This window comes from Helianthus annuus, chromosome 6 (assembly GCF_002127325.2).
Source record: "Helianthus annuus cultivar XRQ/B chromosome 6, HanXRQr2.0-SUNRISE, whole genome shotgun sequence".
NCBI classification, from domain to species: Eukaryota; Viridiplantae; Streptophyta; class Magnoliopsida; order Asterales; family Asteraceae; genus Helianthus; species Helianthus annuus.
In genome coordinates this window covers 5517038-5540409 of record NC_035438.2, presented here as the reverse complement: position 1 = coordinate 5540409, position 23372 = coordinate 5517038, and the positions used below count along the sequence as shown (strand labels likewise).

Here is a 23372-nt window from a genome sequence, read left to right as displayed (position 1 = left end):
TATGAAGGAAAGTTGCGGGTTGTTGGGATCATTCTCTGAATTTGGCCCAAAGGAGTGCCGGTAGGATGGCGTCGAGCTGTGCGAGGTGGAATGCCTCGCGGGTTCGTAAAGATCTCTTCATCGTTGTGGTTCTTCGCTCCTTGTCATTGAAGGAGGTCTTGTACCTGACGGTCCAGCTTCGTGATCGTGATGTGTCACGACATCTCCTCTGCCTCTTCTTCCCCTTCCTCTTCCTCGAAATATAACAGGTGGCATGTTTCCTGCTTTATAAAACTTTAAATACCAATAATAAAAGAAAAAGACAAAATTGGAATAACAATTCAGATTTGTCCTAAGTTCTTGTCTAGACTCAAGTATGTGCAATTGTGTCATTGAGATTAAACACAGTAGGATAGTGTTTAATTCACTCAATGTTGGCTCTGATACCAACCTGTCACACCCCGATTTCCACGTGTATCACCGGTGGGCCCGGTGGGGGATTACCGTGACGTAGTTGGCAACAATATAGTCAAACCACACAATTATATAAATGCACAGCGGAAGCTTTAAAGATAAATATATACTTCAACCTCTGGTGGTAATATCAAATGTATTACAGAAGTCGAATGTATCCACAGCGGATCAAAATAATAAAATATTGTTCATTCAGATACGGCATCGAGTTTGCGAGACTATTCGTGATGCCTAGGAAGCTATTACCAGCCCATTTCGTATAGTACCTGCACTTAATCTTTTGGGGAAAGTACGTCAGTTTACACTGGTAAATACATTCAACTGACTCATTTGAAAATGTTTATTAAAATTGATTTGAATGCACAAGGCACAAACTCTTTTATAACTTGGGAAAATTATTAAAATCTTGTGAACGTTTTACATGTTCTTTTATGCGTTCAGTAGCCCGGGTCGTGCCGGGTTAAAGATTTATAGACACACCACATTGCGTAAAACCGTAGTATAAAAACCAACGGCTACGTCTTTTAATTTAATGTCGACAATATATACCGGGTGTACGCCTACACCGGGATGTCGATGGTCGTGGCCATTTCGTAAAATGATGCCAAGGATATCCGGGACAACGGTCATTAAACCCCCCAAAGGCTTTTAAGAAACAAAACTGTTTAAATGAGCCGATCATATTATTTAATTAACCACCTAAGCGATGGAAAAATATAATGCTCAATCAAGCGGTAATAATATACCGTAACCCAAGCCCATATAGGGGAAATAAGTTAAAGTATTTACCTTTGCAAGTATTATTCCTTAGTTTGATTAAATCACCGATAGCTTTTACTGGGCTCCTAATCTGGAACGAAGGTTTTAATTAACCTCTTAGAATCCTAACGGGTCTTTATATTGGCCGTAGCCTAGACCGGTTGGTTCCGGAATATAAATATGGTTAAATCGCGCGAAAAGGCGAAAACCGAGAATGGAATGTGATTCTGCCCCAAACAAGTTCAGAGACTTGTTTCATATGGGTTCAAGGTTCACACTCTGGATTTTGGGGTCCAAATAATATAATTTGACCCGTATCGGCTAATTTACGAAAACTAGTTTCATAAGCCGAACCGTGCGCGCAATAGGCGAAACGGTTAACCGTGAGAGTCTTACGCTTATTTCCTAAGTCAATATGCCTTAAAGAGGTTGTGGTATCAGTAGGATACCTCCCGTGATGCCCGTAACGAGTTTAAGTTAATATTATGCCCCGTAGGGGCTTTCCGGTCATTTTAAAGACTTTTAAAGGGCTTTTCGAGTTCTACAGGAAATCTGAGTTTCCCGAACAGTTTGTAAAGTGTAAAATACTTTATTTATTATTTAAAATCAGTAGTAACTGGAATCGGGTCAAAAGACCTTGTAGAACTCAAGTTTTGGCCGAAAAGGGCATATTCGGTATTTACCGAACCGTAGCCATAACCGCAGGTTATGAGCAAGGTAAAAATTATTAAAAATTTCTAAAATTCCCAAAATATTATTTTAATACAGTGGGTAAAAGTTTTGGTGACGAAATCTTGGTTTAGATAGGTGTTATGCTAATTGCGCCTTTTATTACAAAAGTTTATTTTAAATCGCGCTATTTAGCATAACTCTCATTCTAGACCTCGGATTGATGTGAAACTTTAAGGACATGCTTATAATTTAATAAGCAAGGTTCTGGTCCGTTCACGTGTCCGAATTACTCGTTTTATTTTCAAAATGGCGTTACGGTCAACTTTTAGGCGATTAACGGAAATGCGCAAAAGACTCGGATAACTCGTGAACCGATCACAGAGGTTTATACCATCATGTAACCTGGTCCTAAGAGAGTCCTAAGGCATATCTATACCTCACTAAAACGGGTCAGAACTGAAGTCAAAGCAAAGGTCAAACTTTTGCGACATTCGGCTCCGAACCGGGTCAATATAGCAAATGGTCGATTCAAACGAGCGCAAACAAGTTTATATACTTATTATCATGTTTTATGATTATCAAAACAGGTTTCATAGCATATACATTACAGATTATGTACAAAATGGCAAAACGACTTTCTGTTGACTTTTTAAGTGCGCGTTTGACTCGATATTTGACATAGTTAGAGTGGTGATCAGAGGGAACCCTTTTAGGGGTTTATTACCCACATTAATACCCACTCATAACTACTTTTGATTCGTCATAAGACTGAACCATCTCGGATTTATTTTAAAGTCAAACCGTATTTACGACGGTTTGGTTTCTAGTGATTTTCTAAGCATAAATTGAACTACAAAGGATCTTATGAACTTACAGAAGTTAGGACTTGCTTAGAGAGCAATGAGGAACACTTGAGAGCCTTTAGAATGACCAGAGGAGTGTTGTTGTGTTGTGATGAAAGTTATGAACACAAGTATGCTATTTATAGCCAAAGTCAAGGTCCAAGATCATCACACAACACCCTACAACTGATCATGGATGGTTGGCATGTGTCCTAGAGGGTTATGGGTCGAGTAGGGGGCACCCATGCTGCACTAATTGTCCAAATGATCGTTCACAAGTTCAAAAGGCAAGTCTGTCCAAACATTCTGCATCTGGGCGTCCCATGCGGCCCGCATGGGAGTTCCATGCATGTTTAATGCGGGTCGCCTGAGATTCAAATATCAGGCGCGTATCTTAGGTGGCTCGCGGCCCGCCTCAACTTAGGCCAAAACATCACGCGGGTCGCGAGGGGCCTGTTTTTCAGATTTTTAAAATCTTTTATAATCATTACGAAATCCTGGTAATTAATAACGAAATCTTTCGTAATTATTAACCTGACCTTTCGGGTTTGAAGGGGTAACTTTGCGGTTTGGCCCTCGGTTAATTACAACTAAGGACCTCGTATTATTTACCCGCGTTGTTAAGTCCCCGGTTAGTTTATTAATTATTCAGAAAGTCTTAACTTTCATTATTGACGCTTTTAACCCTTCTCATACGAATTTGATTATAACTTTCTTGTTCTAAAACGGAACTTCGCGGAATTTATACAATATGTTCTTGTGAGCGTATAATACTGTTACAAAGCCTCGGGAGCGTTAAAGGGTCACTCAGAGGTATAATTAAACATGTTGACACAGTTAACCCCTGTAGCTCGTAATCTCTCACTTTCTTCCGCGTTTCGTTTCCGTACGATCCATGATTTATTCGTTTGAAGGTACAAGCATTATTTAGGGTTACTATACAGTACATTTACCCTCGATTGACATTTATAACCCTCGAATTTATATACTTTCAAGGTTTGTCAATATTAGTCCTTTATTTAATATCAATGCCACGTGTAATCAAAAGACACGTGTTAACACATTATTGGACACAAAAATTCGTGGTGTTACATTGATGTATCGAATCAAGATGTCTTCCACTGCCAATGTCATGACATTTATCAGATTTTCGCTACATATATTTCTTAATATTTATAGATATATACATAGAGTGGGGTTTGGCTACAAAGTCCAAATTTCCTAAAAAGTGTGAAAAGTAATAAAACACTATAATTTCAGCCATAAAACACATTTAAAACCCACAAATAATAGAGTGAAGACTACTAAAACACCATATTCAAACCATAATAGTCCAGAAAAACTTCAAACACACAATCATAGAACTATGAATATAAAACACAATAATGTTTGTCATTTGATAATCTGAAACTTATCATCCAAAACACAACCCACATATAGGATGTTTTAGTAATCTTCATTTTGTTATTTGTAGATTTTGGGTGTGTTTTATGGTTGATAATTTGGTGTTTTATGACCTTTTACACTTTTTAGGAAATTTGGACTTTGTAACAACTCCTAGCCTTAGATGAGAACCCATCCCAATTTGCAAGAACTTGAGAAATTCTTAAAAAAAAAAAGATTTTTTAAAAAAAAACTTCGCCAATTTTTTTTTTAAAAATCATGTAAATTTTTCATAAAAAGCTTAACGTTCATTTACATCAGCGTTTTTATTGCCTAGACTGCCGTAAAAAATTACCAAAGCATATGGTGTCACCCTTTTTTGTGGGTTACACTTATGTAAATTCTTGTTACGCTATTCTAAATTTTCATATACGCTATTGTAAATATTCTTATACGATTTTTCTTTTTGAAAAACTTACATATCTTTTTTAAAAAAAATTGCGTATTTTTTTAAAACCTAAACCCCCCCTCCCGAAAACCTAAAACTAAACCCTAAACATAAACCCGAACCTAAACCCCCTCCCCCCCCCCCCCCCAAAAAAAAAAAAAAAAACTAAACCCCACTCCCCCCCCCACACGCAAAAACCTAATCCTAATCGTAAACCTCCAAAAAAAACTAACCCTAAAAGCTAAACTATACTCAAAAAGCTAATGTTAAGCATTTAATGCACATGTGTAGTACACATATAATGCACATGTGCAGTACAAGGTTTTTTTTTTTTGGAAAAAAATATATATATAAAAAATAGCGATTTTTTATAAAAAAAATTGTAAAAAAATTGGTATGTTTTTTAGTTTTTTTAGGCTTTTTTAGTTAGTTTTCTAGTTTTCTTATTTAGATTTAGTTTTCTCATGATCCTCTCCCTATATATATATATGGAAGTGTTACATATGAAACCCTGTTGAGATGAGAAAGTACTATGTAACAAGCTATTAAAACCTTATAAATAAGCAACTATTTTATGCTTACCTTGGTTGTACCATAAGCTTAGGGTGTTTTTCAAAAAAAAAAAAAAAAACTTATGTGATTCTCATTCATACATTTGTCACTCCAAATCATACAACCGTCTTCATAAAAAAAATACTTAGTTATACCCCTGTCTCTCTCACCATCCTCTCCATCTCTCTCTACCTAACAACCAATGTTCTAAATACCGGTATGAACCGGCCGGTTATACCGGTTAAACCGGATATCGGACACGAGTCCGGTATGATATAGGTCGGTAAAACCTGAATAAGGTATGTCTTATGTACCGGCGGTAAATCCGGTTCTACCGGTTCAAACCGTTTGCATTATCTTAAGATTTGATTTCTTAATTTTAATAAAATACAATATTAAGGTAATATTGATTTTCCATATTTTCGGTAATTAACCTAGTGCATTCTATTCCAATATTTCATTGTTGTTGAAATTGGTACTCGCCTCGTGCAATGCAATATTGTTTATAACTAATAGAAATATTCTTAAAATGCTTAATAGTTTACAATAAAAATAGTTGTTTTTTGATAAAACTATGATAAGTTACATAAATCCTAGTTGAGATTGGATTGTTTAGATGAATTTGTATTTTATGGAATTTATAGGGTTAGCTAATAACCCGGTTCAACCGCCCGATACAACCCGGTTCAAACCGGTTGAACCATTTTAGAGACCAACCCGGTATGACTTAAAAACCGGTTTTTAAAACATTGCTAACAACCCTTCTTCTTCAAAAAAAAATTTCAACAAAAATATATTTGACCCTGCTTTATACATGTGACCACTCCCCACGATACAACCCTTCTACCTCTAGGGTTCGACGGGAGAAGGATTAGGTAGTTGAGATGAGGACGATGACCGGTGCGGGAGGTGTCAGACTGAATGGAGAGCGACGGTGAAGGTGGTTGCGACCTGCGGGGTTCGGTGGCGGCGGTGTTGTGGGGTTGCAGAACCGGAAGTTTCTGATGGTGGTTTTTGTTGGACAACAGCCGCAACCCAAGTGGTGGTGTCGACGGGGTGTTATGTTCTGTTCTGAAACATTTATTTAAGGTAAAAAAACACTAATACATATTTTAATAAGCTAACGTTTTGTTCGGTTGCGATATGAATGCTTTAGAGGATTCTCCTTGCAAACGTGTAATTGTAGATGCATTAGAAAAAGTTGTTTATTCAAAGATTGGTTGACTGGTAACTATTACCCAGCTAGAAATGGTGTTTAGGACGTACACTTTCAAATCGATTAGGTGATATTCAATAATGAAAAAAAGATTGTTTTTGGCTGTTTAAAAAGGAGATGTCAATGATGGTGTTTGCATATGCTTCTGCCACTTTAAGTTGTAATAAAAAAATCTTTAAAGAATAGTAGTGTTGATTGTAGGATTGAATGAATTTTGATTCAAAGTCAAATTGAATTGTTAAACTAGACTGTTGTCATCTATATGTACTTATTGCTTTTTTCCCCTTATTTGTATTCATGTGCTACAGTACAGCCTCGAGTCATATCCGAGTGGCCTACGGCTAACAAGTGTTAGCACCGCTAACAAAGTTCACCCTTACATTAAGTTTTCAATCCTATTCCACCTCATTCTCTATTAAATGTTCTGAATGACAATTGATTAGTTGTTGTATGTGGTGGGAAATAGGTGTGGCTTTAGTAGGAGAAGGAGCGATTTTACTACCAAAGGAATTGTTCCTGCTGAGCTTCAGTGATGTCATCTAAGCAAATTAAGATCACTATGTATGCAATTAAAGTAAGAAATAAGGATTGGTATAAGAATACAAGCAAATGATGATCTATGCAAAACCTTTGAAAGCCGAAACCTAATGTCTCATACTTTTATTTATGCAGGTGGTTTATAAAGGGTTGGCAATTGGCAAGTTTGCTCTGCAGTAGCATCTGGCTTCTGCTGGATGTTTAGCTATTTTATTTGGTGATTAAATACCAAGTGATCTTAGTTAACTCGCCACATTACATGTTTGAATTATTATCAATGCTTACATTTCGCTCGCAGTAGTTTTCATGGTTTTGGTAGTTTGTGTATCTCCTTGCATTGCAATGTTTGTTCTATTTTTATCGTCTTGCCTGTTCTTTTAGTTTGTTCATGCCATGTTTGCCTTATATGATATATACGTAAGAACCCCGCCGCAATTGCGGCGGGTGCTAATTCTAGTTTTTATACAAATTTTAGACTTTAGAGCATGTAAAATACATACTTTTCAAGCATTTTGAGAAAAATAAAAATTAAAAAAAACATTTTTAATATATGTTTTTGTTACATATGTAACAAAACGTTGTTGTTAGTGTTATAAACCTGTTATATAAGAATCGCAATTAAAAAAATGCTCCGCGCTTTTTGACTTTTTTTACTCATAATGCTTGAAAATATGTACATCATGTGCCTTAGAGCATTCACATCCAATCCATCATATTGTGTGAGTGAGATTGTTATAATATAAAAAGTATAAAAACTGGTTGTGAGTAGAGGAGAGAGAAAATGTTACTGTTCATCTGTATATTTGGGGGGACACTATTCACCCCCTATAATATTTTAATATATTTTAAAAGTGGTTGTGAGTAGAGGAGAGAGAAAAAGGTAATGATAAAGGTATAAAAAATATTATTTAATTGAAAAGGAGAGAGAAAATATAGTGTTTTTTAATGTAATATAGGGTAAAAATTTGATGGAATGAATGTGAATGCTCTTAAAATTTGTGTAATAAACACCTTGTTACATCGGGTTTTCCAAAAAAAAAAAAAACAACACAAAGAAAACATATATAAAATTTATGAAAAGAAACATAATCCAAAATTGGCATCATAATTCTCAAAAGACTTGTAGTGATTTATTTATGTTGATCCAACTGGTGTTTGTCTCCTGTTAACTGTTTCTAATGTTCTTGTATAGTTAGTTTAGTTAGTGGTGGTGGTGATAGTTTACTATTGGCTTTTTGTTCTTGTACTTTTATTGCTCAGCCAAGAGGCTGACTTTGGTTTTTATATATCGCCATTCTAACACAACAAATTTATTTGCTCACTAGTGTATAATGATTTTGATAAACATGATTGATCATCTTTTATGTGCTAGAATTTAGTGTTAGTGTATTGTAAACCATGAGAAAAAATATTTAAGATAAAGCTTTTATATCTAACTTTTGAAAATATGAACACAGAAATTTTTAGGAGAAAGATTATAGTTTTAGTACCCACTACTTAAAAGTATATTTGGAGAGTATATACTCTACAAAGAGTCAAAGACAATTTCAGTTAATAAACAATTCAAAAACCAATAAACAAGTATAAAAACTTATCAAGAATCTTCTCATGACTTCCCACTAACCCATAACTCCCAATCCTTTTGTTTTCTTTTTGGAAATTAAATTTGAAAAGCTAGTGCTCAAATGTAGTCATTCAAATCAAATGATTGTCATGCTTTTTCCATGGATGGATTCATAATCTTTCTGGATCTCCCTCTGCCAAAAGTATTTAGGAATTTCTTTTTTCCTTTCTGAGTTGTGATGATTTCTTTTAACATTTATGGTGAATTAAAAAGTCGTAACTATTGTAAAAAATCTAGAATTATATTGAAAGTAATATTAAGCTACATCATCTATATACGTAATATGTTTTAACAAATAATTTTATCCTTGTATAATAATATGTAAACGCATTTAATTGTTTAAGTAAACAATTATGATAATCGTATAATACACTTGTATGTAATGTATGAAGCATACTCAAAAGTAGTGGGAAGAGGAAGCACATTAAAACAATTATGTAACCTTTTTGGGCATCACATTTAAAGAAATCACTAAAAGTGTTTTTGTGATTATCGCAATTTGTTACTTATTTATAGATGGTAGAAGTGTTACACCTTAGTTTTCACGCTACAAAGTGATTAACAATTTGATTTAACGAGTGTAAAAGCGGGCCCGCGCATGTGTGTATATATATTATAATAAATTAATATAATTAAAATAGAAAAGCAAATTTGTATAGCATATAATTTGTCTCTTAAAATTATACATGCTACAAACATTTAAAGGAAATAATTAGAAGAAATATAACTTTATTATGTTAAGGAGGAAGAGTATCAAGGGATGCTTAAACTAACAATTGTTTCAATGAGACTAATCATCTCATTTCTTCTCAAATAAGGTTGTCAAACTTTATGTATGAAAATAATCATTATAAACATAAAAAAGAAGTATTCAATCACAATATCATCACACCCAAACAAACATGGATTTCTTTTTCATTCTTAATATTTAAATATTAAATTTAAAGTAATGGCATGGCATTATTTATTTTAGTACCTCTTAAATAAGCAATAAATCAAGCCCAACTTCAATTAGTTTTTGATTACCAGTGTTGTCCTATTCATCAACTTTACATTCATAAACAAAACAAATTTGATTGCTAATCTCCCACACATTAGGCTTTTTGGCTCCTAAATTATGTCAAAGAAAAACGATAGTGCCCTTACCACCATCACCACCAACACTCTTTTAACAATATTAAAACATTATAGTTTTAATATATACATATTACAAGGGCGAGCATTGCGAAATAACAATATGTCTGGATCCAAAAGAACAATACGATACATTTGTACGTCGAATTTTAAGTGTGACACATAAAATGGTTAAGAAACTACTACACTCTTTGCCTCTCACTATCTTGATTATCTTATTTGCAATAATGTAAGTGAATTGTGCGGTTCTCGCTTCTAGAAAGAAAAGAGTGTTGATGAAATGGTTACAAGGTGGATTGAAATGGTTACGAAAGTGAAACTACAGGGACTAAAATCACAATTTTTAAACTAATGGACTGAAATAATGATTTTTGACAAACCATAGGGACAAAAACAGTAATTAACTCAAGTAATTATTTATGTATGTATGTATAGTATATAGTATGATATGGCTTAACATTCCAACAAAAAGATGATTGACTAAGCGGTTAGAATTCTGGTGATGCACTTAATTACTGCCATGGTGTTGGTCACTTAATAATTTTTATCTTTAAATAGGACTTTACTTTTCGGGTGATTCTTTTAAACATAGATCCCTCTTTAAATATATTCTTTTAACGACAAAAACTATTTTCATTAAAACCGGCTACTAGGAAGGTACTAACTACTAAGCCAAAAACATACAACGTAAGCTTTCACCTCTTACAGAATTGGACAAATAACTACTCAAAGCTACCCTTTAAATTAGTTGATGGAGGAAGTTTTGAAGGACAACATGCACCCTTAATTTTTGTAACCATCCTTCCAAATAGCTTCATCAATATAAAATTGGTTTAAAATGTTCTACTGGTATATTGTTTTTAGTGTCTTGATAAGTTGATCGAGTGGTTAGTCACTCGGTTTCTCTTATTCAGGTCTCAAGTTCAACTCTCACTAGCATCACTTTGAAGGACATTGATGGTGGCAATGAAGTTTAGAACTATGCGTCTCTGGAGGTCGTCAGTTCAAAACCGAGCCAAACCGGGTGTTACCACAGTGGACATTCGGGCGGGCGGGTTTTCCCCCGGAACTGGTGGCTTGGTGGCTCGGGTATGCATCCAACACTGACCGTTATGGAAGAGGGGGTGCATTTGCTCGATTGAGGTCATCGGCCCATGATGTTTATCCGGTGATTTAGTTGAGGTCATCCCATGATACTTATCCGGTGTTCTTATGCTTTATACAAATTATTATTATTATTATATTATTATTATTATTATTATTATTATTATTATTATTATTATTTGAACGGCAATTTGGATCACTGACTGACCATTAGAGTAGCATCGCGCCATTAGTGGAACCACCCGATCATATCCATCTCCACTAGACTATAATGTCTATACACCAATTCAGGATGAAACCCAATATATCAGGAAAAACCCTCTTGTGGGAATCGAACCCATGACTTAATGGTCCTTAGTCTTATCTCATTCAAAGATATCACTAGACTATAATGCCATGGATAAATCAATCTTTATACAATTTAATATAATGGAATGTTTATTTGAGAAGAAAATTAAATTAAGAAGAAAAAAAGAACAAAGGGTATAAATGTAAAACATTAAATAGTTTTACGCTCAACTCATTTATTATTATTATCTTTGACTAATTAATTAGTCATAAACACTATCATACTCCACACTTAAATTTTTTGCTTACACACATAAAAAATTTATCCTGCATGTTTTGAAATTTATCATACACATATTGAAATTTATCTTACACACCTCTTAATTTATGCTACACTTTAAATTATATATATATATATTTTTTGAAAAATATGTTTTTTTAATATAAGTTACAAATTTAATGTAGTTAGCTATTAAAAAGGGAGACTATCAATTAGTGATTCATCTAAGTTTACCAATATACCCTTACACTAATATTAAATACAACAATTAAATAAAGTAAAATGAAGCATTCTTATTGGTTGACATTTCTTTTTTTTTATTCTTACAAAAATTTTCTTCTCATTTTAACTCTCCACTTTATTATAAAGTTGAATCCAAACAAAATTTATCTCAAAGGGTGCATGAAGTTGTTAAACCAAAAGTGCACCAGATAACTAACTAAATAATATTTATGATTATTACATGATTTATGTTCGACTAAAAATACATCATACACATTCATGAAGAAATGTTATATAACTATACGAGTTTTATACCCGTCGGAAAAGAGCCAAAAATTCCAGACAAGTAACGAACAGTCATTCGGAATGGATTTAGTTTTGAAAATCTCACGGATTTAGTATGAGTATGAAATTAGATAATATCCGGCCGATTACTCAAACTCATTTAGGCATCTCAAAACCAAATATATTAATATATCAATAACCTTTAAAAAAGATAATAAATAGTATGTTGAAATTATTAAAAATAAATAAATGAAATTAGTAAAAGTAAAATATTTGATATTTCAAGTTACTTTCTAAATGATGTACACTTATTATTATAAAAATTTTGATCACGGAAGACTATCGAAGTGGAACTGACAGATGACCATATTGGCATCATGTGACATCTTGAATTTACTGTTAAGATTGACACCTTTTAACATAATTTTGATATTTGGAGTGCATGCCTGCATGGGGACCTGAATGAAATTATCTAATAGTCGACTTAACTTTGGGAGCAAGGTGTTAAGTGGGTTAATGGAGGGAAAATCTCAAAACTAGCATTTGACCCACACAATTTTACGAAAATAGCTATTAGATCGTGGGGTATGGTGGGTTTAGGTTGGGGTTTGGGTTGGGCTTTGGTTGACACGTGTAATTTCAAAATTAAAAACTCAAACCCACTTTGGATGGGGTATGGTGGGCGTGGCTTGGCTGGCGTGGCCAAGCCACATCAGCTTTTTTCTTTCTTTTTAACATATATATATATATATATATATGTATATATATTTATAACCAAAAACTACATTAACATACAAAATAATTATTAAAATAAACATACAAAATAATTATCAAAATAAAAGACTATCATTTTTCGTCGTCTTTGTCGGTTTCGAACCCAGGAATCATTGAAACATGATCCACCAAATCAGATCGAAGGTTGTGATGTATATCCCTTGACTTTATCAAAAATTCATTTGCCGCTTTATCTTCGCCTGTTATGTTACCTGGTTGGGGGTCATTGTCATCATAGTAAGTAACGACTGCTGCACCTTCATCCTCCAAAATCATGTTGTGAAGAATGATACATGTATACATCACGTTTCCAATCTGATCCTTGTCCCATAGTCGACAAGGCATTGCCAATATTCGCCACCTTTTCTTCAAAACACCGAATGCTCGCTCGACGTCTTTACGTGCAGCCATCTGGACCCTGTTAAACACCGAATGCTCGCTCGACGTCTCATCGTCTTCCTCTTCCATGATAGCTTTCACCACCGACGCGATCATTTGTAGAAATATTTCCGCCCCATCGTCAGATGATAATGACGATTCACTATAACTTGAAGAACTCATGGCAAGATTGTGTTTTATGTGTTTGATATTGTGTGAGAAAAATGTTAAATATGGTAAGGTATTTATAAAGAATTTTTTTTTTAAAAAAAAAACTAGCCCCAACGGCTGCTGGTCCAGCGGCTAGGCCAACGGCTAGTTTCAATTGGCCATTCACAGCCCGCCATGTCAGCTTGCTCCCCCGCCCCACGCCCGGCTTGAAACCCAATCCCCAAGGGCCACGCCCCAACCCAAGCCCACCCGGGGTGGTGGGTTGGGCGTTTTCCCCCAACCCAAGCCCCATACCCCATAGCCTTAGAAGCGTCTCTAAAAGGTTAGAGCCTTTTTTTTCTATCATAATTTTTAAACGGGCATAACTTTTTCATATAAGTTCTTTTTTAAATTTCATCAAATTAAAGAGAATAAAATTATCTTTAGTTTGGCGCAATTTTGTTTTAAAAAATGTTATAGTACCAAAAAGTTATGTCCGTTTAAAAATTGCAGTGAAAAAAAAAAGACTGAAGTCTCTCTAATACGCTATGACCAGGGGCGGATCCACATATGGTGGGTCGGGGTCCCCGGACCTCAATGTTTTCTAAAAATTTAGTAGAATTGGTATGTTAATTTTCTTAAGGACCCCATAAAAATACTTAGTTGGACCCCATACTAAAAAAAGCAAGACTGATATAGTGGCAAATCCCTTGTTTTCCAACTAAAAGGTCCCAGGTTCAATCTTTAATTCTTCTGATTTTTAATTTTTCTAAGCAACCCCTCATTGAAGGTTTCGTATTTTTTAATAATCCTAGGAGATTTAATTCTGCTATTATTGTTTATTCTTATTGGGAACCCACATTATTTGTTGGAAAAGTTTGTTGGAAAAGTAAGGCAACACTGCACACATCAAGGTGGTAATTCTAGTTTGAAGATGATGTATCTTTTTCTGTAAAAAAAAAAAAAAGTTAGAAATTTTTGAAAAGAAAGATAGACGAAAAAAGACTAACATTATCAAGCGTCATTTTGTTAGATATGCAAATACAAAAGTTTGGCCAAACATTTTAGTGAGGTAACCATCGAATTACTTAAGTATAGTAGTTTGAGCCTAGATGATAATTTTAGTGCATCTAATGTTCAAAAGGTCTTAAGGTTGAGAGAGTTGTATCCGTTTGATTTTCGTAGGGAACAACTTTAAATATTTGTAATGTTTTTTTTCGTTTCCAATGACATCGTGTATTTTTATTGTATGTATTCTAATGAGTAATGATCATATAGTTTTATTTGATATCGTATTTGTATTTTATTAATGAGTAATAATGATCACATAGTTTTCTTTGATATTGTAGTTTATTATGTTTCTCATCCCGCCCCGCCCAAACTAAACGGCAACCGACCCGGAATTGGTTGTGAAAATTCTTAACACAAAAAAGCGGACCCCAATGGGAAAAAATTCTAGATCCGCCACTGGCTATGACGGGTTGTGTAGCGTCTCTATAGAAGTTTTAGCCTTTTTTTTCTTTTTTTCTTTTATCATGAATCTTAAACGAGCATAATTTTTTATACAATAATATACCTTTTTTTAAAGTACACCAAATTAGAGATAATTTTATTCTCCTTATTTTGGTGTATATTTTTTTTTAATATTATCATATGACAAAGTTATATCCGTTTAAACATCATGATGGAAAAGAAAAAAAAAGCTGAAGTCTCTTGGAGACACTCCAGCAGGTGGTGTAGTGTCTCTAGAGATGTCCCAGGTGGCTGTTTTCGTAAAATGGTGTTGATCAAAGGCTATTTTCATGACTTTTCCTATTCTAAACTACTCTCTTTGCCCATTTCAAAACCCCTCTGATGACGATATTAATCGGTGCTCCATATCGAAGATGCTCTTACACACATTTCAACTGTTTACTTGATTTTAACACTCATTTATTAACTGATGAGGCAGTGGTGGAGTGGTTGGGGAAAGATTTGGTGTTCCTTGTGACCCAGATTCGATTCTCACTCTCCTCATTATTTTCTATGGCATCCAGGTGAAGGCGAATACAGCTGGCGCAGGTTCGTCTTGGATGGGAGGCGATGTTCACCGATTATTCCACTGTCGTACCTTCGAGCGGGTGGAGGTCGGGTTTCTGCGCATCTGGGAGAGACAAGGGGTTGGCGGTGGTCAAGTAGTCGACCTTGATCAAAGCGCCCGGTGTCACGATGATTAGCATGTCGTTCCTTATCGTTTAAAAAAACACTCATTTATTAATATGTTTCTTGAAATTAAACCCATTTACCCACTTCAACAAATATATTTTATAAACATAATATTATATAACAACTCCCTTCCATAATTATTATTTCATCATAAAATATTAGTTTGAGTTATTTAACAAAGGAACGTGTGTGTCGTATGCTTCAAATGCAATGAAGGTCTAATGAAAGAAACACCCCCTGCCAATCATTTAGGTGATATGATCTAATAATTCATGTATTAAGTGATAACTATAATTACTAGGACCTAAGTGTGTGTCTCTATCTCAAACCTAACTTTTAACATCCATGTGATCGTTTATCACTTTATTATCTATGTATCTTAATAATCATCATATGTTTCGGTTTAACTCTTGTCAATTAGACTAAGCTTATAAATGTCCTTATGTAACGAACATTTTTTTTAATATATAAGAACGGTTACACATATATAATACTGGCGTTGTGAGGCATCTAACCTTGCATCAGTGGAGGATCTAGAAAAAAAGTCATGGAGTAACGTTTCAAAATTTTCTTTTCTATAGGGGCAGCGAAATCGGAAAAACGTCAACTTTTTCCAAAATTTACACTACCGCCGGAGCGTTAAGGGATAGCGGGGACTATTCTCAAGTTACATCCGCCCTGCCTTGTATGCGCTATGCGAAGCCAATTAAAACTACGTAGTTTCGACTAAATCAAATTAGAGTGTAACTTTATTCTTTTTTTTGTTGTTTTCTCCATCAATAGATGCAGCTAAAAAATCAGCCTCAGCTTGGATATTTGACCCTACTTTCTGCTAGTGAATGATTTCCATTTTCAAAGGCATATATTACAAATGAAGAAAAAAAAAAGTCATATAATTATAATTTTGAATAAAAAAAAAAAATCCAACTAATGGACCCTTTTTTTTTTTTGGGATTCATTTGGAGGATAGCGAAGCCAATCACACATTTTTCTTTCTATAAATTGATTTAGCTATAAAATCAAGTCAAACTATAATGATTTGTTTGGATTTAAAATCAAATCAAATCAAATAAAAGCTTTTGTAGTGGCTAAGGCTATAGGGTGTGGTCATGACCTTTATTATCACCATGACCCTTCACATCAGCGCCATGTCACCCACTTCTAATTCACAATCCAAAACCACTACCCTAAAGGTGTGGTCATGACCCAAACAATTATTTTCTTATTTTAATTTATTTTTGTAAAAAAGGAAAAAGAAACATTTAAAAAGGAAAGTAGGCTCATGGTTGTCATGGTTTAATCCATGCCAACCATGGTGGATGAGGCAAAGGGATGGTGTAGCAATTTATTAATGGTCCTATGTGGCATTAATGATTCAACTCATGTCCCCCACACCCTTTAGCCTAAGTTGACTTAAGAATAACAATAAGTTAAATTAAATTAAAAATCTTAATTGGATTTGACTCAGAGACCATTTAGTTGATTGGTTTCGGTTTCGCATGTAAGGATACAATATTCGCTTTCCCAATAAATTAAAAATCATGACGAAAATATACAAGTAAACCGTATAAATGTTTAGGTTATTCTGGTTTAAAGCAGTAAGCATGAGACGGTTTAGTACAATATTATTTATTGACTTACTAGAAAAAATAAAATATACAATATTTTCACACAATATAATATCTTCTCCTAAAAATGTCTTCAACTTAACAATAGTTTACAAATGACCAGTGCTCACTAAAGTATAGCCTTCTCTCACTTTTATAAATTTAAGAACCACAGGCCCAAGCCCAGTAGTCTCAAGGGTCACTGGCAATACGGGCTCAGGTCTTCAGCCCATCCAAACTCCTCCAACAAGGCCAACACAACTCCATTAGACCACCCGAAACCAGTCTGCATACCAACAGGCAACATTTTCATCATATAAAACCAGGATAAGACCTAGGCCCATAGCCCATACTAGAAACAGCCCAATAGCTTTTGAGATGGGCTGTTACACACATAATTTAAAGAGTTAAATTCTATTTTAGCCCCTGTGTTTGAGTCATTTTGCCAGTTTAATCCAAAGGTTTCATTTCTCGCCTGTGGGTCCAAAAAGGTTTCGCCGTTGCCATTTTAGTCCACTGGGTTAACTTCTTCCATTGTTTCTGTTGACGAGAGGGCGATTCAGTCATTTTATATGGCCGAATTGCCTTTCTATTTAACAAAATTACATATAAAATGACCGAATCGCCCTTCTGGTTAACTAGAAAAATAAATGAAGTTAACGCAGTGGACTAAAATGGTAACGGTGAAACTTTTTTGGATCCATAGGAGAAAAATGAAACCTTTGGACTAAACTGGCAAAATGGCCCAAACTACAGGGACTAAAATGACTTTTAACTCTAATTTAAAACAAGAATATTAATGCTACATTGTTAATATATGCTTGCTTACTTGTGGCACATATTCACCCCCTCCACCAAATTCTCCACATTTAGTAACATCATATTTCTCATGCATTGCTTTTGATGTTTGATATGTAACATAATTAGTTCTAATCCATCTTATAGCAATATCTTTCGCTAATGATCTTGCTTCTTTTGATCCTGATCTAACGAGACCTTCAACGATCATGTGTTGAATAGGGGCCCAACCATTTGGATAATCCCTGTTTTCAACCGTATAATGTTGTTATCGATTAATAAAAACCGACAAACCAAAAGTTTTGATCATGTACATTACCATTGCTCGCTCGAATTTCTCAAAGAAGTTGCTATGCCCGCAGCATGTATCAGCCCCGAGCTTTCAAGGCTTTGTGCAACTTTGTTTACCACGGTCTCGTCTTCAAATATAAAGGGATCAAATTCATATTTTTTTGTAAATAACCCGTTAGCAGAGGCGTAGCTTTATTGTGGCCCTGGGGCCCCCACTGATTTTTCGCTTGTAGTGTTAGTTTTACCAAAAAAAAAGCGTAAAATATTGGATTTTTAAGAGTCTGGCCCCCACTATTTTTCGTTCAAGCTCCGCCATTGCCTGTTAGATTAGTGGCGAGGCTTGAGATTTCCGACCAGGGGGTCGAAAACGTATATACCCAAAAATTTCTATAAAACCGGGGGTAGAAAACGTATATACCCAAAAAATTCTATACGAAAACTACATATTCTCCACTACTGAGCAAAAAAGTTCGGGGGGGGGGGGGGGGGGGGGTTCCCGCCCCCACTAAGCTATGCCAATGGTTAGAAGAGAAAATAGTCGAACCTGAGTTGAACAATTGAACCCATAGAGGGATGAAGTTTGAGGCGAATATATCTTGATTCCGGTATGAGGCATCCCATTTGTAAACATCCTAAAATTATGTACAACCCGTTCGACATTAAAATAGTAATAGCGTGTGGCTCGAACCCACTGGGCTCAAGGTCTGAACCACTAATGCACCCAAGATAATGTTACAGACTTACAGTCTTACCGAACCACCACTTACCTTGTGGTTAGAGCTAGCGTTGAGCCAGTAATCGAACCATTGTCCCTTCTCTTCGTCCCAAAAAACAACGTCCATAGCCTTCTTTCTTGATTCTGAAGCTTTAGCAAAGTGTAAAGCATGACTACTTTCTCCAACAACATTTGCCAAGAAAGATATGTCAAGTTCCATCTGTGCAAAAAAAAAAAAAAAAAAAAAAAAAAAAAAAAAAAAAAAAAAACTTTTTAAACAATTTGTAAGTCTCACTCTAAAAATACATGATATACACAAAATGGTTTCTAATTCACACCTTGAGTATGTATGCGTTTAAATCAACGGGTACGATCGTGGTTGTAGACAAGGTTGTGAGATCAGAAGCATTCCTGAAACACAAATCAGGAAATATAATAAAAAAAATAGAGTTAATTGTCATTTTAGTCCCTGTGGTTTGGGTCATTTTGCCAGTTTAGTCCAAAGGTTTCAATTTTAACATCTGGATCCAAAAAGGTTTCATCGTTGCCATTTTGGTCCAACTGACTTAACTCCATCCATATCTGTTAAGTCTGCCAAGGGCATTTTTGTCATTTCATTTAAAAGAAAAAGCAATAAAGAAAAAAGGGTTAATAAAAAGAAAAATGAAATGACAAAAATGCCCTTGGCAGACTTAACAGATATGGATGGAGTTAAGTCAGTTGGACCAAAATGGCAACGATGAAACCTTTTTGGATCCAGATGTTAAAAATGAAACCTTTGGACTAAACTGGCAAAATGACCCAAACCACAGGGACTAAAATGACAATTAACTCAAAAAAATATTAAGGAAACGAGTCTCGAGTTGAAATATGTGTATAATTTACTTCATCCATCTGGTACTAAAATCCCAACCCGTTTCTGCAGTTGAAGCTAGCTCACGATACAATTGCTTTTTCTCACAATCATTCTTAAGTTTACTTGCAGTCTCAGTGTCCTATGAAACAAAAAAAAATTGTAAAACCTTGTTACATTAATCGGTTTAAATATTAACGGCGTGATCTTTAAACTATAACAGTGACATATCTTACAATAGTGAATGATTCAGGCCTAGGTTGATCCCACATTGCATAGTACCGACTTAAATTGTGTGTTGTGCCTTGATCATCTTCGATCGTCACATTATGTATTCCTGTAAGACAAGTAGCCTAAGTAACAACTCATTATAATATACGAAAAAAGAACATTATAGCGAATAAAAATTACCCGAATTCCAAAATTTATGTTCTTTGATCAGGGCGGGGAGTGCCTTCTTGACCAAGTCAACGTCGTTAGTCCGTTTATAAACTTCAATCACCATTGAACTCAGCAATGGAGGCTGACTGAAAATAGTTCCATCAAACATTAAATTAGGTTATTTTATTGCTCTTATATTGACTTTAAAGATTTTGGCATACAAATTTCTATAAATACATTTAAAGAATAATGTGTATTTACCTTCTATTCGTGTAATACGCCCGAGCGCCATTTAGAACGTATCCATACGTGTCAACGAACTCAATCAGATTAAGAACCATCCCTTTTGCTGTCTCGTACATTTTACTTACCATTAGTCCCCTGCTCGATAAACAACATAAAATAATATAACATAACGTAACATAACAAAATGGCAGTTATTCAGGTATACCTTATAACTAGGGCTGGCATATCGTGTATACATGATAATACACAAACACGATAATACACGATACACAAAATCCCATACACGAACACGACACGATAAGGTTTCGTGTCCAGTTTTCCATACATGAACATGAAATATTTTTTAACAGGTATATACAATAATTACCTGTTAATACCTGTTTACGAATGTTTCAATAATCACATATCTAGGAACCTGTTTATGTTTAGTGAAACAAAAGTTGCCAAAAGTTCACAATAGGCTTAAATAATGCATAAACGCATAATCCGTAACAAGTTTGAAACAAATCCATAAATGACAAATCACAAAAGGTTTAAATAATTCAAAACAATGTAAAGTTCATTGAAATGGGGACGGGAAGGGTTAGGGAAACTAGAAAGATAAGTGATAAAATCAGGTTTTCAGATCACGTGGTCACACTAAATTATATTTTTTATTATAGAGTAAATTACGTTTTTGGCCCCTGTGGTTATATCATTTTTTACTATATTAGCCCAAAATAAGAATTTTTAACATATCTGCCTTTATGGTCTCTATAACTAACCATTTTGGCCCTTTAAGTCTAGAGACCATGGGGCCAAAATGGTTAGTTATAGAGACCATAGGGGCCAAAATGGTTAGACTTAGGGGCCAAAATGGTTAGTTATAGAGACCATGGGGGCAGATATGTTAAAAATTCTTATTTTGGGCTAATATAAGAAAAGTGAAATAACCACATGGGCCAAAAACGTAATTTACTCTTTATTATATTAAAACTGTTAACATGTATTACCAGGTACTAAACAGTAGTTAGTGTCTATCTGTTTAGTATATGTTACCTGTTAATGCCATACACGATACCTGTAAACTTCGTGTAGGTTCGTGTCGTGTATTCATGTACGTGTCTAAAGTTGTCGGCCCTACTTATAACCTAATAAGAATCCCAACACGATAAACGACGGAAAATAATATAACATAACATAACATAACAAAATAGCAGTTATTTATTGAGGTGTACCTTATTATCCAATAAGAATCCCAATAATAAACCTCTTGAAACCTTGACCCGGGTATAACCACAGGATGTTTCAAAGGAAGCAAAGTATGCAACTCCGGGTTCCGCAAAACCCGACCCGACACTTTTCGGCTCAAATTTTTCCAAAGTGAATGAACTTCCAGAGCCCAATGGCGCACACCCGGGTGCACCACTTTAGGCAAAAACCCATCCGGTTCACCGACAAAGTCAACCGGGTCAACAACCTCCAAATCCTCTTGTGCACCATTCATAAACTTGGTCAAAAAACCATTCAAATCCGAACCCGAAACCGACCCGTTTACGGTCCTGGGGAGATGATCAAACGCTTGTTTCACAACAGGAAGATCAAACTTTAATGACAAGTCAACGTAATACTTTGGGTCAAAGTTGAATGAACCAAATGTTTGTAAAGCAGTTTGTTGAAGCCTTTGAAGAAAAATCACAAGTGGGGTTGTGGGGACCACTGGACCATGGTCAGACTGTGAGTTAACCACCATGGCTGCAGTCAAGGAGATAAAGATGGTTAGATTGATGAGTTTTATGGAGTTAAAAGGAGCCATGTTGGGATTAAAATTAAGGGTTTACATGAATATAGGAGGGACAAGTGTGCTGTGTTTATATATGTGGTGGATGAAATCAAGAAGATACCTGAGCAAAAAAGGGGCCGGCTTTTGACGGCAAATGGGAGAATTCTTGAATCTGGTTGTTAGTGGAGTTTGGAAAATTATGTTGTGATTTGGGTTTGGTATGAATGTATTTATGTTTAGTTTGGGTTCTACACGTCATCTGATACTCTTTGTCTAGCCAAGTCATCATTAAACATCATCGGATACCACAAACTTTTTATTTTTAATATTGTTTTTTTTTTGTTAGTTGAGTTTGTGATTATGTGATCGCAAACAATCTTACGTATAAACACATTCTGTTGGGCATGTGTTCAAAGTGGACTTCTCGACCAACATGAGACTGTACCTCCTGATATGCGTGAATCGGATGGAATCCATAAATTTTGCCCCACGTCATGTTCGAACCCGGGATTAAAGCCCCGATTCGTCCCTTCACCCAGATGTCCGTCGAAAATAGCCTAAGCTGGAATCGAATCCGGGTCTCCACTAAGGAAGGCAGTCCTCTCACCGGTGGACCAAATTTCAGGACAGTTGTGTAATACCCCTAAAATATTAAATTATATATGCGTGTATACATGTATAATTATTAATAGTGAAATTAAAATTAGGAATAATTAACCTAGTTAAAATTTTGTTATAAAAGTTAGGAATCAAAGGGTTCTAACCATTTTATATATCTTGAAAACTGGAGGGACTGAAATAAACTTTCTTGAAAGTTATTTTAATAAACATATTATGTTCAAAACACACTTGGGGTGTGTTTTATCCTGGTCGACCAACACAGAGCAAGAAATAGAGTTCTTTTTTCGAAACCCTAACTCCATCAAATACTTTCCAAAATCAAAGAAGCAAACCGATTAGGAATCGATTTCAAGCTAAATTCGTGATCATTATACTTAGGAGATCACAATGTGTGCTTAATTTTAATCTTTGGTGATGTTTTGATTCTTCTTGAAATTTCATAAATGAAATTATTGAAGAATTGATTTATGTTATGGTTAAATTAAGATGAGTACAAGTCTAGGAACAAGCCCTAGATAAGAATTTGGTGATTTTGAATCATAATCAAGTGAATTGATGATTTATCATATATTTAGTGTATGGGTTTTTGAGTAAAATGATGAACACTTGGATGATAGTGATGAATTGATGTTATTTGATAGTTAGGACACAATTCTAGATGTTCCTTGTGCATATGAGACATTTAATTTAGAATATGATAATTCAACATGGTTAAGTATACTAATCATGAACATGTTAGTATTAGTATAATAACTCGCCCACAAGATGTTCGACAAAATGCTTAAATGAACT

General features: G+C 34.8%; 1 protein-coding gene across 1 annotated transcript; it reads right to left on the bottom strand.

The window, feature by feature from the left end:
• Positions 1-16865: 16865 nt before the first annotated feature.
• Positions 16866-22232, bottom strand: LOC110864442 (probable trehalase). The gene is made up of 12 exons (XM_022113515.2): positions 22081-22232; positions 21415-21931; positions 20213-20332; positions 19982-20097; positions 19807-19907; positions 19603-19712; positions 19056-19128; positions 18770-18937; positions 18547-18634; positions 18031-18130; positions 17743-17956; positions 16866-17199 (listed from the first exon to the last, which is right to left on the bottom strand). The coding sequence occupies exons 2-12, from the start codon at positions 21927-21929 to the stop codon at positions 17113-17115; spliced, it is 1692 nt and encodes a 563-aa protein (XP_021969207.1). The 5' UTR covers positions 21930-21931; positions 22081-22232; the 3' UTR covers positions 16866-17112.
• Between the last annotated feature and the right edge of the window lie 1140 nt (positions 22233-23372).

Excerpts from the sequence above, each read along its gene's own strand:
- LOC110864442 (XM_022113515.2), bottom strand. The coding sequence starts at position 21,929 with ATGGTGGTTAACTCACAGTCTGACCATGGTCCAGTGGTCCCCACAACC. Across the intron at positions 18,635-18,769 it reads ACGCTAGCTCTAACCACAAG|GATGTTTACAAATGGGATGC; the intron begins GTAAGTGGTGGT and ends ACATAATTTTAG. Across the intron at positions 18,131-18,546 it reads GGTTCAATTGTTCAACTCAG|ACGAGACCGTGGTAAACAAA; the intron begins GTTCGACTATTT and ends TTATATTTGAAG.